At 41.7% G+C, this 17,102-nt stretch overlaps 1 protein-coding gene across 16 annotated transcripts in view; it reads right to left on the reverse strand.

The window, feature by feature from the left end:
* Nucleotides 1-16,608, reverse strand: part of ANKHD1 (ankyrin repeat and KH domain containing 1) — a 117,157-nt gene extending 100,549 nt beyond the window's left edge. For 8 of the 16 annotated variants that reach the window (XM_080400740.1, XM_080400748.1, XM_080400747.1 and 5 more), the window contains exons 1-2: nt 16,225-16,601; nt 1,356-1,509 (exon numbers count right to left, since the gene is read on the reverse strand). In XM_080400740.1, coding sequence (XP_080256866.1) covers nt 1,356-1,509; nt 16,225-16,500 — 430 coding nt within the window. In that variant the 5' untranslated portion in view covers nt 16,501-16,601. Of the gene's footprint in view, nt 1-1,355; nt 1,510-16,224 lie in introns of all 16 variants that reach the window. The other 8 variants (XM_080400739.1, XM_080400749.1, XM_080400736.1 and 5 more) reach the window with 2 other exon arrangements.
* Between the last annotated feature and the right edge of the window lie 494 nt (nt 16,609-17,102).

Genomic DNA, 17,102 nt, shown 5'->3' on the forward strand with positions numbered 1-17,102 from the left:
CTGGGGACAAGTGGCCAACTACTGCTTAGAAATCTAAAGAAAGTATTCTCACAGGCATTACAGGAAGCAATGGTACCTGCTACACTTGTTAAATACAGTGAAATCATTTTGAACACTGCAACCCTAGATGTAAGTACATGTCTCAGAGACTGACTGCCCTTGTACCACTAGCCATCAGAAGTCTCCACTGACAATTTATAAAGCCAGCAATAGGTTTCAGGACACACCAGTCATCAGGTACATGACAGTAACTGAAAATCATTTTCATTTTAAAGACTGCTTAAAAAGGGATCAGATTATTCAAATTCTCTTAGTGTCCAGAGTATCCAAGAAATAGTTTATCTTCCCTGCATAGCAAAGTTTGGTCCCCAAGAGTTACATCAGGATAGAATAATTTTAGGAGACCACATTTAATTAGGCTGCTGCAACTTTCTGCTGACAAAAGCTATGCTATGTTTTAAGTTGGGTTTTTTCAAATTCAAAATGCAAAGACAGCCCAAAGCCTGAGTCCCTCGCCCCTCCTGCTTCCCCAGAATGAAGTTCTCCTTTAAGACTGTAAATAGCTTTACCTCTAAACATCTGCAAGTAAATGCTATTTTATCTAGCTCTTAAGTGTGTTCAAAGCTAAAATTTGAAAACTGCAATTTCAGTACGCTACTAGCAGTCTGAATACGCACCCATAATGATCAAACAGGACTTGCTTCAAAGCAGGTTTTTTACATCTTTTTGTCCTTGGAATTTTGAAACTGAGAAGTAATTTTCAAATCCATTGCCAATACTCACGTCCCAAACCCTCATGTGAGTCACAAACCTTAGAAAGACTTGAAATTAGTCAAGCCTTCACTATAAAAGTAACAAATGTAATGGCACTATGTTCATCTAGTCTGGTTCCAGCACATGAACATTAAATATGTATTTTCCAACAGTCATATCTCAGACCTACAGAATGGAAAAATATATTTGCTAAAGTCAAAACAGAGAAACAAGTAATTCACCTGTAAATTTCTGGACCAATTTATTAATAATTATGTATCAACCAAAGCAGCAGAAAAAACGTCATTTTAGCAAGTCTACTTCCTTCTGTTCTCTCCCCTTTAATCTCTGGTAACACATATAATCTCATTTGATCAATGAAATACCATTCAATTCAAATTAACTTTTCTAACTTTATACATAAAGAGTAGACCAAGCAACCCTCAACACCTGTAAGAATTATAAGCTTGTTTTCCATGTTCTGCTCCCCATCATCATGGTAAATTTCCAGACTTGTGAATACTTCACTAGGATCAAAATTTACAGGTTACCAGATCTATGTGCAAATTAAGTTCAGAAAAAAAAATATGCAAGGAAAGTACCTGCTGCCTCCAGTAAGGCTTCTAGTCTTGCTTGTGTTTCTGGATCCACAGTTCTCAAGTCCGCACCTTCTGCAGCACTCGATAAGAATAGCTCCGATGTGGTTTTAAGTACTGGGTTATCAAGATCTTCTTGGTCCAAAATAAATGATTCAACCTGTTTGCCAAGTTACAAAAATAATTTTACCATTTTTGAAGTTTTATGCTAAATCTAAAATACTAGAAAAACCACCAAAATAATTTAACTGTACTATCATAATCATGTTTTAACTGTAGGTTATATTATGGTTTTTATATATATTATAATATGTTATTAAATATATATATATAAAATGTAGATTATAGGACAGCTATAAAAATCATCTGGTCAACTCACTGAAAAGGTAGTTGAAATCACAAAAGAAAAACTCTATATGGAAAGGTTTATTGTAAAAATTACAATTAACAAGATCTTAAACTACAGCAAGGGCAACTCAGATTAAATATTGAAAAAGTGATAAGCATGTTTGGATAGTTAACTATAACAGACTGCCACAAAAGCATCTTCTGTCATCAGAATTCTGTCTACCTTGTTATTAGAAGAAACCCTATCAGTAATGACTTTAGTATGCGAGAGCCAGGGACAGACTGAACAGTTTCCCGAGATGCTCTTCTGTTCTATTTTAAAAGTCATTTCAACTAATGTAGCACAAAGATTTTGTTTGTTTTGAGTAGAAACATGGTAGTTGACTAAATTCAAAATGAAAGTATCTGTTTCCATGCTGGCACTTGGTATTACCCCAGTTACTGTTTTCTAGGCAAGAACAGACACATAGAACAATTAAGCAAGCAGGTATTCCCACTAAGCAGCAATAACATTGTCCCACCAGTGGCCCACATGATCTCCAAATACAAGCTTGTGGAATTGCTCAACACATCACACTGTAGTTTTATGACAGCTTGCCAGAGTAAACAAGGAGGATACCCGACTCGTACTCTCATTAGAGCAGAACACCACTTCAGATTCTGTCCCAAGTACAAGCATAATTTCCTCTATTTTCAGCAATACTTTAAGATAAAACCACTATTTCATAATTAGACATTATCTGTTCAACCTAAATATGCCATAGAAATGAGAAATGCTCATTATACAATCACTACTGCCCTTCCCACTTCATGCCCCAGTCTCATCTTCCTTTCTCTCTTTTCCCCCCTAATACTTCCCCCTATCTTTCTCCCACCAGGAGTAACTACCATCATATTCAGCCCTGTCACACAACACCCCACAAAAACTTAAGAAAAGGATAGTTGACACTTCAAAAAAAGTCGAGTCAGGCCATCTGCAAATTTATGAAGTGCCTCATTGTGTGAACAACATTAACAGGAGTCTGGAGAGCTACACAGCACTGCTATTCAGGAGCCAACTTGTGTTAATTTCTTCCTCTTTTTGATATGTAAATGTTCTATAATGTTGTCCCCTGGTGTCCAAGTCAATTTGTGGGTGCCCAGTGAAATGCACTGCTAACATATGGAATCCAATCGGCATCAGGGAGAAAGAGTGGCTTTTAGGAACACAGAACATGAGTGGATATGCATATCTCAGTGGATATGCATGATATTGGCTAGCTTACAGGTATTATGTCTTGTGTGCCAAGGCACAGATACTAAAGCTAAGAAGCAAGATTTCTAGATTAGTCCAGACAACAGTCTTAAAATAAGATAAATGTCACTGTGAGAAAGAGCTGAACATTAAACACATAGAAAATTTAGTGGCCTGAACAAGTGGTACACATTTTTCTACAAAGAAGAGCTATTTACAACTCACAGCAAAATGTACCCCTACAATAAGATTCCCTTCTGCAGAACTCAAATTCCAGGTTATGTCCACCTAGCCAGCTTGAGGATGCCCTGACAGCATAAGCTCTGATGCAAAACTGATTTCTGGAAAAATTCACCCTTATATACAGAAGTACTTCAGTTTTTCATTTTCTCCCCTAAGACTACAAAACACACTCTGCCTCACCAATATGCTAGAAATATTATTCCTATCACAACAATGTTTGTGTGATCTGGTGACCAACAGAAAATCTCACTGTGTACCTAAGTGACTATTTATTATATATAGCTGAGAACTACATACAAGAAATTTTATTAGATGCTTTTTTTCTTATTCAATTACACCACTTTTGAAGTTAATTTTGAAATTAACAACTTTTGAAGACACACCAAAAGGGGTAAAAATGCTACCTACCACTGAAGCAGCTGCATTATGAAGAACAGATACTGCAAAATCTTTCAAAGTGGCTTCTGGCAAGCCTTAACTTTCGATCTCAGGAACAGCCAGACAACACCCAAGCAAAAGTAAGCACATCAGCCTTGCATCAACCTTCCAGAAGCTGTTGCACTGCAAGTTTTAAAATTTCATTTTTTGACACTTTGGTAATGGTATGGACCATTCTCTTCCTGACTGACACCGCCCCAAGCTCTAATGTATATATTTACAGGCCAGTATCTGCAACAATACACCTCTTTGAACCTAAATCAGTGTTAATTCACCATCCACAAATACCCTATGAACTTACAAGGAATTCCTCTCTTCCCCCAACAGGAAGTGTATTTTGCTTACAGGAAACTAAAATTCTGTCTTTTAAACACTGATTATGCAAACACTACTTAAAGTGAAGTACAGATACAGCTTTTACTTAGGGTACAAATGGGGTAGTATCAGTGCAGTGTCTTCTTTTCATCTTACTGCCTTTTCTGCCCTTCTTTATGTTTGCAACTGTGCTTCCAAAGACCTCAAACATTTAAAGTCTCACACAAAAGTCTTGCTTCATATACATTATCTTAACCTTAGTCTTATGCTACAGCAAGAAAAGTCAGCTGCTTTCATTATTGCGGCACATCAATTTTTAGGGTTTTGTTTTGATTTTTAGTAAGAGCTTAATAACCTATCAATAATACAAATATAACTTGAGTGTGAAAATACAGAAAATCCACATGCAAAATCTTAAAATAGCTGTACCATTGCCAGTCTCCCTGAACAAGTTTCAATGCATTTTCAAATCAGGATGTCTGACATCTCTGTAAATCAATGCAGTTTCTCATGCACGAAGACAAGGCTAGAGAGGATGAACAGTTGGATACCTTATCACTGATACCAGAGTAAGAAATTAAAAAAAAATAATTCAAACTACTCCAAATATACCAAAAAAAATTTAATTTTTAAACAAAAAATAAACTGGGGCAGGAGGTGAAACAACAACAACAAAAAAGAAAAATAAACGAACCCCAAACCAAACAGATGTCATGTTAGCATTCCTGGAAGACTTAATATACTGCTCATATGGCAAAACTTAGGCACTTAGGCACTCTGCTCTATGCTAATCAGATCTGTAGCAAGTGATAGAGTAACCAGTCACTGTACTATTTTTGGATTATTTTGCGAGCTGCTTCAGGCAGTTAATAAGCATCTTACTTGGTAAGGCTCATTAGCAACACATGGATTCAAGACATTATTTTAACTGCCAAAACAATTGCAACTAGGAGCAATTCCCAACCAAAAACCAAAAAAAGCTGCTAGCTGCACAGGTCCTGAGGACAGGGCACTGAATGCAGAACATCAACGTACTTCACTAAAGCATCATATTTTCACACTCATCCACAAGAATGATGGACCTTTCCTGAAGTTCTGCCAAGGACTGCAGCAGCCTCACAGCTCTGCAGATCCAGTTACACCACTGGTTCTTCCCTCCAGCAGCTATATTCACAGCTATTTGGACTCAACTATATCAGTATTTATATGTCAGTACCATGACTGAGTTTACCTCAGGTCAGGGGTACGTAAAGGCGACTTTGCAAGCACTAACATCACATCTAACACTAGCAATTCTTACAAGATAGGCAATGACATACAGGGTTAGAAACATATTTCTAATATTAAGTCTAAACTGATCTTTCCTACATTGCACTACTGCAGAAAAAGCACTTTTCCCAGAATAGCCAGAACCTGCTCACAAATAGCCTGTTATTGACACAGGCTATAAACCACGGAAAAGCTTCTTGCCGTAGCTATACCAGCACCTCCTCCTCCAGCAGGCAATAGGCAGCAGCACAGACAGCTCATTCCACCTTTTCCTTCCATTTGTGCCAACTAGTACTTCTGGGAAGGACAATCTTTACAAGAAGCGTCCACAGAAAAGAGAAAGCTGCCATTAAAGCCTCCTATTGAACTTGCATTTTCCAGATATGCCCTGAGCTATGAACACTTTTCAGGAGTAACAATACTGCTTGCTCTGTGTTTGTGGAGAGTCTACAAATAATGAATACGTGAGCCCTTGACTGGGACTCCTAAACTTCTATTTATTAAGCAAATAAACTACTCTTTTTTTCTCTTTTGTGTTAGGGAACCCTTCATAATTATTTCTGTAGAATTCCATTTGGACATATGGCTAAATACAACTGAACGTATGCAGAGGTACCTTGGCTTCCTTAAGGCTAATACAGGCCTGTAAATCAGGCTGAAAGTTCATGGCTATGAAGTTAAAATTGGTCATCTATATTTAAACGATTTTCACTCCATAATTAACAAGATGTGCAACGCTATTAAGATCACACCAAGAAGATGTCGTGGTTTTGTCTGATAAACCCAATCTCTGATACTTTACATTTCGTGTCCTTTATTACATTGAATGCCAATATCTGATTAACGCTTGTATTGCTGCTCTAAAAGTACTGGAGAATACTGATAGGATGTCAGACACCATAAAACTAAACCAGAGGTCCTCAAACTTTTTAAACAGGGGGCCAGCGCGCGGATTAAGTGGCAGGCAGTCATCCACAGCTGCTTGGTTTCCCCCCCCAACCCCTGGTGGGGGGCTCCGTAAATACTGGGGGCTGGATTGAGGACCCTGGGGGGCCGTATCTGGCCCGCAGACCATAGTTTGAAGACCCCTGCAGTAAACAAAGAATGAAAATTAGTTTTTATTTCAAATTTAACATCAAACTCCTTTAAAATCCAGATATTAAAAAATGTCCACTTCAAAACTATTAAAAAATAATTATTCCAATGAGAAAGTGAAGTGAAGGACTATCACTTACATGACACTTAGGATCGTCCTGTGACAGATGCACCACTACATCCCTGGTGTAGATATCACACCACCAAAAGGCCTGGCTTTGGTTTACCTTAAGGCGTACTTTTACACACACACACACACACACACACACACAAAGACACCCTCCTGCCCCTGCCCCCAGCCATGCTAGTCAAACATTTTTGAACCTACTTAAAAGTATCTTTCTGGCATTACTATTTCAGTTTCAAGAGATGGCATAAAGGAAGAAAAAAAACACACACAAATGCAGGTGTTTTCACAAAACCTTTTGGTGGGACTTCAGTAACACTGCCTCTTCTTGGTACTTCAAAGCCAGAAAAAGAAAATATCAGAGAAGTACTTCAGAGTCAACACACAGGAACAACATACAATCGATTTAAACAACAATTCAGTCATAATTAACGACATAAGACCACGCCCACTCTGTTAGGCTTGAACTGTAATTTCTGAAGACTTTAACAAAAAAAGTTTCAGGCCAAGAAAACAGAAGACACTAAGATCACTGAATTGCCAAGAGATCATCTTCCAGTGGATCTTGTGATTACAAAGTATCCTAACAACTCAGGGGAGTTACACAATGCTTGGGGACACCACCACCTTGAACAGAGAAAGTGTAAAAATCTACTAACAATCATTTCCGCTCACTGCTCATCTTGTGACAAGTCAGGCAGCTATCAGCCACTTTCATGGGTTGATTTAACATATCAAAAAGGGAGAAAATACGGGGTGGGGGGGTGGGGGGGTGGGGCGGGGAAGGAGGGGAAGCAAGTGGGGGAAGCAAATACTTTTCTAGCACTTTACTGAATTTCACAGACTTACAAAGGGGCTTGATAAGCTAGAATATTATTCTTCTATGAATAGCAAGCCATTAGATCAGACCAGCTCTCTTCAAGGCTACAGATCTGACTGCCCCACACATTTAAGCAGACCTGTTAGTAGCTGAGCTGTGTACAATAGATTTTGCAGGCAGTAAATTAGACTGGGAGGGTGGGAAAGACGAGGGGTGCAAATCTATTTAGTCCCAATTACAATAGGAAGTTGACTAACTTGAGGCAGAATTACCTAAAGGCCAGCCTTTACTCCAATATACATTAAACAGTTATCAGATAATGAAACAAGCAACTATAGGATCTGGGCCGTAGTAAGTTAATTTCAAAACACAGGTTCATTTTGCAAATGCTGCTATAGACACAATGCAAATAAAGATGGACACAACTCTATACTTTGACACCAGAAACAAGGAAAATGCCTCTCATCCACACAGTGCAGTCCAGAAGTCTGACTTTTGTGTATAAAACTGTGCCATATGTTCTTGATGCGTTAGCACACACTTAAACCCATCTCAGCATTAACTTAAGCCGACTAAAATGATGGGTGAGACAACTGGCAGTGAGAGAGGCCTGACATTTGTACAGCAGCTCCTCTCTGCTCAGTCTGGCCCCATCAAAGGTTCTCAAGCCTGGCAGCTCAAATCACTAGTCATTTCTCAAAATCATGTCTAATATTTGAAACATGCAGATAAAACATTAGTTCTGGTTTATTGTTTTATGAGACTACTCTTCTATGCCAGAGATTGTTAATCCTGGGTTTTCAATTTTCTTGCATTAAATGCATAAGCAGGCATTCATGAGCCAGCGTCTGTCAAATGGTTCAAGTAAATTTAACCACTTACCTAATTTCTCTCTTAAGCAATCACCTGTCACCAGATATCCTTATAACCAATTTAAGTAATTTTGAATACTAAAAACTACACCTTATCACACACCTCTGGGCAGAGCTGTTTGATTTATGGTTCTTCTACAAACAAGAAATCTCCAATTCATTTTTATTAAAACACTGTTCCACAACAGTAAACCCAAGATATAACTGCAACCCTAGTTAACCCTCAAAAAAACCTAAGTCACAGAACACACAGGGTGAGTCCTCTTGGGTCAAGAGGCTGGCAACATAAAAAAAGTTTCTCTGTATAGCAGAAAAGAAAGCATTATTTATTTCAGTCACTACTGAAAAAAAACCAAACCAAAACAACCAACCTGTTAAAAACCAGACTACAGCCATCACATATTCAATGTCTGGTAAACAAAAATAACTATGACCAAGTTTTCCTGATGTACAAAAGAATCTTTTGCAGCAAGGAGCTGCCATTTGCAGAACTGGAACTGACAATCTAAGTATATCCAAAATTCACATGAATCCCAGTAAATCAAGTGCCTGTTCTTTGTATGTACAGTCTTCAAACTGAAGAAAACCATTGAATGGAGACCAGCAAACCTTATTAAAATAGCAATTACACAAAGCGCTCCTTATTTTCACGTATTCTATCTCTGCCCACTCTAAATTATAAGTTTTCAGTGCTCTATCTCCTTTACGTGCTTTAAGATTCCCTTCTGCCCCCTATTTTTTCTATCTAATAATCCTGCACCTCTTCTTTCCTCATCTCAAACCATGAAACAGCAGGTGTAACAACATTCTTATTTATTAGAATGTAAAATATAATTGCTGCATTAATTTTGCCAGGGCTTTCAGGCTGGGATCTTTGGTCAAGTATTAAATCCCAAGCATTAAACTGAAGTGAAGGAAACTTCAAAACAGAAGATGAATAAATGCATTTGTTTGCCGATGCAAAAGCTCACACCCATCCAAGACAAAGTATTCTAAGCCACCTTCTTGGGAATGACCTTTTAAGATCTCTTACAAATCCAAAGGGACACCACAATTAAAAAAACAAACCAAAACCATACAAGTGGATACGATGAACATAGCCCAGTCTAAAAATTCAATGATCTGTTCCCAGGCCAAACTACACATTTCAGACAGAAAGGAACCTCACATTTAAAGTGACTAACTGACTTTAAGTTATCTGGAAACTTACATCAAACTGAAAATCATATTGGGCTTTTTGCTAGTCTCAGAGCTGAGGCTAGTGGTAAGGTAACTCTTTTTTCAAGGCCTGTATAAACAGGTTTAAGGATACTCTACTACTGCAAAACCAGCAGAAACCATAATCTACTGATCCATCAGTTAGCCATTTAAAAGAAGCTATCATAATGAATAACACAGCAGAGATCCCCATCTAAAGTATGACCCACTGAAAACTCAAGTTGTAGCAGTGAAAGGGCTTTAAATTATTTAATTTTAGAAAAAGAACCAGAAGATGTACATGTATATAAAGGTATTGAGTTTACCTTAACAAATCCTAAATGTTAAGCATTCACTTCATAGACTCCCTCTTCGCTCAGTTACCTTATGATGATGTGGATGAACACATGCTCTGACTAGGTGATTCTCTGAAGACACCATGATGGAGGAACACAGGACAGAAGTAGACCACTCAGTCCTAAAAGCTGATCTCCTGTTTTCCCTTGATTTGAAATATGACTGATATACTACCCACCCACCATGCGACACCATTAGTTTTATTCATGATTTTGGAGCAGGAAGAGGTCAACAGATCTGGGAATTATCCTAGAAGAAAATCTTCATTAATTAGTAATCTCTATTTTTTTACTGAAAGCAAGTGACAATAAGTTATGGACCTAACTGAAACTTAACGCCCATGAGATGTTTAAACAACCAGAGAAGTGTTCCTCAGCTGGCCCACCTTTCATTAGCCAGTAAAACATCCATTTTTTCACTTGACAAACAGGGAATAATTTTTCCTGCAGGACAGGTATACAGTTAGGTAATTTTCAAAACCTCCCCTGGTCAGAAGAGCCAGTCACACACACAGTCCTTCTCACTTACCACCAGCATTCTGACAAACACAGTAACTCAACAATGAGCAACCCCCTCAGTCAAGGACACTTTGCCTTCAGATTCTGAGACGCTTTGGAAGAGCTAAAGATTAAAAGAAATTTGAAAAAAAACATGCATGACTCCCTATTAAAAGTAAAAGGCAAAAATGAGTGAGTGGTCTCATCCCATGAAAAGCAATGAAGAAGTCACAGGATCCAGCGCAGGACCAAGTCTTTTACATCTTATGGTAGTAAGTGTTTTCGATATACATTTGAACAGAAGATGCAGAACACCACAAAAATTACGAAAATTTTCTAGTATTTTATGAAGACATTAAAATAATCAATGTTACCTAGGAAAATATTCTTAAGTAATGAGTTGCAAGAGTAAAAGGAAGACATTATCCTGTGATAGGAAGTATTTCCATAAATCTCACTTGCTCAGCATTCCTCAAAAAATACGCAAAATGAAACCTGTGCACCTTCACAACAAAAAGGGAAAGCTAGTTGTCAAGAGGGAAAAAAATACAGCAGCTGTCTATTAATGAGGTTTTAAGTGGGAAACAAATCTAATAACGGTTCCTTTATCCATAAAAGTCAGACTTCCCTCTGTTTTAAATCCAAAAGTCACTATGACCCTCCAACAACAGCTTAATACTTCTAAGGAATCTTCATATGTTACAAGAACTCAAAATGACCTATTAAGATCAAAGCTATGCAGTCTCCTCACCTGCAGGGTCTATACCCTAGTTCTGAACTCCTTCAATAGGCATGCCAATTCAATAATGTCGTTACTCTCAGTTTTAAAAAGCCAGGCCACATGCATGCACAGAAAAAGATGTGCCTTTATATTCCTCTTACCTCCACACCTACCCTTCTTTTAAATAAATGTCACAGGGATGGTTTAAGCTCTAAGCACAGGACAAAGTTCCCACAGCATCATCCAGCTGTCCTTACAGCTGTATTTCAGGGTCCTCTGAGATGAGGGAGGAGAGCATCCCAACATCAAGCCCACAGCAGAGCAGCTGGTTAGCCCCAATAAAAAACAAGAACTCATGATTCACCAGCTGTAGTCTTGCCTTGCACTAATGCTCAAAGGAACACTTCCCCCCTCCCCCAACTGTTACTAGTTGACTGGTAAAACCTATGTGCAAATTTGTAACTAAATATAGATGTTCTGTTATATTTGTTAAATCTCTCCTTACCAAGGGGTTGCACTGCATATTTATATAATTATACAATAATATTTCACATCTTTACTTTCTACACCTATCACTAGAAAATGGCTGCTGACATTTATTTTAGGTCATGTACTCAAGTGGGTCAAGCTGCACTGAAGGGAAACTGGAGTTCTGCAAGAAACTTTAGAAATCAGTTCATTTTAAAGTGTTCTTGAATAGTAACTATTAACCATAACTAGACAGATGGTTTTTGGCTACCACAGGCCAGGCTTTCAAAGTTACTGAGATATCTAACGAGATTTTTACAAGAATAAGAGGCCTAATCAGGCTGGGAATGAACAAACACCCTACTAACCAGCTCTCTGCATCCTTAAGCATCATCTCAATACTTCTAGAAATGTGAACCCATTATCCTTCAATGTTTTCTAATTGGTCAATAATTTTTGAAGATAATTTTCCATTTGGTTCCACCTCTCTCTTACTTTCAGCTTCAAAAGGGCTAGCCAAAATAAGAAAAACATCAACTTCTGAACTAAAACTTAAATTTTCCAGAGAAAAGACTTTTCTGCCTAATATTATTTACCTGGTTTTGCATCAACTTTTTGAGTTTTATTCCTTATGGTCAAGAAAATGTTGCTATTAACATTATTTCAAATATAATACAGAAAATTAAAATGCATAAGCATTACATTATTAAATTAGCCTAAGAAGCCAAAGATAATTGTATATGCCATTTAAGAAGCAGTGCCATGGTAAGAAGATTCACTAACACAGTAACAACTTTAATAGACAACATCGCCAATTTAAAACAAACTACCCAAGTATTTACTCTGAATTCAAAACCCAGTTTAAAAATTAAGACCTCAGATTTGGGGCAGGTCAAAAACAAAAGATTAAGCCTCAGATAAAATCTCCTAGTACTGAACTGATCTGGAATGCATGCCATTCGACTATTAATTCTACTCATTGTAGGAGGTAGGTTATGTCTGATTTTTAATTATGCTTTATGTAAATATCCCCAGAGGCTTATGCAATAGGTACAGGCTTAAGTAAGGCAAGCTGGTGGAGGCAGGCAGCCTGCTCTGGAAAGGGAAGCTGAGAGCTGAGCTGACTCCATAGCCAAGGGGTGGGTGAGCTCCAGTTACCATTGAAGGCCTCCAAACCCTGGTATTACAGAACACAAGAGACTTGCTACATTCATATGCTCACCACCAAAAGCCACTTATTGAACTGAGCTCCAGGATCCTCTGGTACTTTTGTCAGCACAGCTGGCTTCTCCTACTTGATTTACAACAGATCAGCAAACCACACAATCCTGTGAGCACTAACACTGCCATATTTATCACTTGCTTCAACTCTATTTCTACAGCCCAGTTTTCCACCACAAGTTTTTGATAAGAAATTGCACGCTCTGTGGCCAGAAGCTCTCAGCCACCAAGGACCCTATGCACATCACATACATGCACATAATCACTGCCCTGCCAGCATGCCTTCACCTTGACCTACAGGCTTCACAACTAGTATGGAGGAGGCTATTTAATACTCATGCCTTTGGCACCACTTTAAGTGCCAGAAAAATTCACAAAGAGTGGTAGTAACATACTTAAAATTACACCAAAATCTCACTCTAAAGTTGCAGCATGTGTCCAAATCCTCACCAAGTTTAAAAGGCAACCATGCAACTACTTACACCAAGGTCAAAAACACCTCATCTCTCAGACTGCAACTAGTGGCAAAAATTTCTCTGAACGCATGGCTTCCACACTGTTTTACACAGAAACAGCACAAAGCCTCCTGGCTTCACCCTTCCATGCCCAAAGGCATGCTTCAGCTTGCAACTGTTTCTGTTCGCATGTGATAATGTTAACTGGTAATTCTAGAAAATATTCTGTACAGCTGCATTTAAATTTCACCTTGCAGACCTGATAACTCATTTACACAGGATCAACTTCAGACCCTGCTTTTCCAACAAGCAGCCTGGTGATTACCATTAAGTGGGCACTGAGCTAGGAAACCAGAAAGCTTTGATTTCACTCCCAGTTCTGCATGACAGGATAAATGCAGCATGTACTCTTCACTGTCTTCACCTGTAAAATGGGGACAGTACTCCCACTGTAAAATACTGGAAGATCTCATGTAAGAAATGCAATATATTTTTTAAAAAGTTAAGCTAAAATATACTGCTCTTTTCATTCTGTAGATAAATATTTAATCATACACTTTGTCCTGCGCTTCTCTGATGATTTTCTGTTCTACTTAATTTGCCATTTTGACTAATCCAATTATTTTAGCATAATAAACTCAGACTAATACAAGGATACCTAAATACTGCTGCAGACACACAGCAGAACCTACAGAATATTGTACCACTATTTTTATGATTTCAAAAGTAGAGAAAAGAGTACAGATCAAGGCAGCATGGCAAATACTTTATTTAATTCTTCCTTCTACTTCTCACGAATTCCACTCACTGGTAATAGCTGAAGGCATACACCCAAATCAGTGACTCATGACACAAGACCACAGTCCAAACAGTCACTGGGTTTTCAAAGCAGTGCTGTTCAAGATTTGCAATGTTCCATCCCAGGAGTTTAACTGTTGTTAAAAAACAACAAAACACTGACAACAGGTGCTTCTTTAGTTCTCATACACACAAATTTAAAAAAAAAATGGAAAAAAAATTCACTCTCGATCCTCCCAGACATACCCCATAGTGCAGTAAGGCAGCACAGAGGCAAGGCATAGCCTTCCCACCCATGCTTCTTCCCCAGGTTATGCTCCACAACCAGAAACATAAGACAGAGCTCCACAGGCAATTTCAGCTTCAAGATTAGCCCAACTCCTCTACTGTGTTCTGGAAATCTCCAAGTGTTTTAATTCCAAATTTTTATTGTTAGCATTATTATTACTACTACTACATACTTTAAATAAGAAAGCTTTTCCCAAGTTTTTCACACAAGTAATTTTGCTTTAACAACTGTCTGGGAACCTTTACTTTTTTGACCTCAATGACAACCTCCCAGACATTCTTTAGAATAAGCTGTCTTTCCTAATACTTGCCATTAGTCAAAAGACCAATACAGTGCTTCGTAAATACCTTTGCTGTTCAATCTTCACATGCTTTAAGTAACGGGGTGAGCTCAGGAGAGAGAAGCTTTCAAAGCAGACCTCTGCTCACCTCCTAAAAAGCCACAAACACTCTGATACAGCCCACTCCCCAGGTTCTGTAACTACTGCTTTGTATCTTCAAAGAGATCAAAATGTGACATAAAAGACATCCTAGAGAGCAGAAACTCATTAATTACTTGCACCCTATTCCGTCTACAGTAGGCCTTCAGCTCCCCAAAACAGGTACATACTTGAACACAATCTCATACCATCCTATGTTCAGGATACTGATCTCACAAGGAATGTTCACACTAAAGCACTCATCTGTCTGATCATTTGATTTTTAGTTTAATGTCCTGCTGTTAATACAATTTTTAATGTAGGTTAGGTGGTCCCAGGCAAAGTGCCTGACCCACACACTTTGTGACCACACAAAAACCCACAAAGTGCACATGTGGGTCTGCGTCAATGCACTTTTTTACTCTGCTAAGACTTGTCAGTTCAGGTTCCAGGAGGGCTGGACAAAAGAACGTCATCAAAGGAAGGTTAAAAATTTTGACACAGGAGGATGAATGCAGGCTCCACTCCCTCCAGTTCTTCAGATGAAATGTGGACACATACCAAAATACCCAGTCCTGGCCCCCAAAGAAAAAATGGTATGCATTGCCTTGGCTACCATCTTCTTCCTCCTGCAGAAGCACACAGAAGTAAAAAACACTGAAAACACAACAAGCTTGCAAGTGCTAGCACTGTCTCCTGCTTTCCATGAAGACTACATAAGGGCCACAATGGCAGCTGTGATCTCAAGTCTTCTTTCTAAAAGAGGCAGCGAAAGAAGTAATATTCACCCATTGGTGTAAGATGAGTGGGCAGCAGTGACAGATAAGAGCCTTCATTTATCTTCTCTCCCTAGGCTACACGGAGCAGTATTAGATCCAAGTTTGCAGGCCCAACAGCACTGTATTTGGATTCGGACAAGGCTCCAGCTCCTCCCCCACACCCTTCCCTTAAAATTCTCTGCAAGTTTAGCAGATCAAAGGAAGACACCTCCATCTCCATTTTGTCGATAAGAAATAGTTCTACTGCATAAAAGTGCACGCACGCATGTGTATATATGTATGTGTGCGAGAGAAGAATTTAGCAGTTTGGAAATCTCGTCTCCTTCCTACCGACCCCACAGCAGCAATACCAGCGGCCGGAGGCTTTACTTTGTTCTCCGCTGGGCGGAGGACCTCACCTCCCTCTGCGAACCTGGTTCCAAGTGGGAAGCACTCCTCGAGGTCAGGAGGCAGCAGCACGAGAGGCATGTCTCCCCCACCCCCCTCACGCAGAGAGGCGGCGAGCAGAGGGCTCGTCGGCCCCGGGAGAGCGCGGGCAGGGGGCCCGGCCCTCTTTCCCCGGGGGCCGCCGGGAGGCGTGTCGGTGCCGAGACCCCCTCCCGCCTCCCGGCCTCAGCAGAAGGGCCCTGGGCCGCCCTGCCAGTGCGGGGCCCGCCGGGACCCCGCCCCCGCGGCTCCGGTGCGGCCGCTCACGCCCATGGCGGCGGGGAGGCCCGGGCCGGCGCGGGGCGGGGGGAAGAGAGGTGTGGTGCGGCCTGCGACCCCCATGCCCGGTCGGGGCGGCGCCGAGCGCTCAGCTGACAGCGGCGGGCCCAGCGCGGCGAACGAGAGGGCGGGCGCCGGCCCCGGCCGCCGGCCAGGCCTGTCAGGAAGCGGCGGAGGGGCGGGCCGGGCCCGCCGGCGGGATCGCTCACCTCGGACACCTCGTCCTCGTCGCTGCCGGAGCCGCCACCGCCCCCGCTCCGCAGCACGGCGGCCGCCAGTTTGAAGTCGAGGGCGGCCTCGCCGGCCGCGGGCACGCCGGGGCCTCCCGGCCCGCCGGGCCCGGCCTCCCCGAAGAGGCGCACGGCCCGCAAGCCCAGCGGGGAGGGCCCGGCCGCGGCCGGCGGGTCGGCAGCGGGCGGCGCGCGGGGAGCGACCGAGTCGATCTCCTCGTCGCCGACGGGGGCGGCGGTGCCGTCTGTGAGCATCGCGCTGATCCGGGGCCGCCGCCGCTCGCAGAGCCCCACCGTCCCCTCACAGCACCGCAGCAGCGCCACTAACTTCTCACACCCTACCCGGCCGCGGACTCCGCGCCGCCCACCCGCCGCTCCGCCCGTACCTATTGGGCGAGCCCAGGCGACGGCGGCGCGCTATTGGGCGCAGGGCCCGCCACTCAGCGGTGCGTCACGCGCTCCCAGCATGCTGCCCTGAGAGCGCACGGCGAGGCGGTTTGAGCTCGCAGCCCCGCCCGGTTCCCTCAGCCCCGCTTCCTGAACTGCCCGGCAGATGACTGGTCGCCTGGAACGTCAGTCATGCACCTCGCCAGGGCTGCGGGCACCGGTGAAGCGAGCGGGCTGTCGGTCAAAGCGAATCCGGTTTCTACGAGTTCCGATTGGTCGGAAGGCACATCGCTCACGACACACGGCGCCTGGCGCCGCTCGGTTGGCTGCTGCCGTTCCCTGGCTCCCGCCTCTCCTCCGAACCCCTCTGAAGGACTCCGTCACCGCGAGAGACCGCCATACGCCCGCCTGTCCCGAGCGGCGATTGGAGCCGGGCGCTGCCCATCGAGGCGAACGGCTGCCAACCCCCT

This window comes from Falco punctatus, assembly GCF_963210335.1.
Source record: "Falco punctatus genome assembly, chromosome: 8".
NCBI classification, from domain to species: Eukaryota; Metazoa; Chordata; class Aves; order Falconiformes; family Falconidae; genus Falco; species Falco punctatus.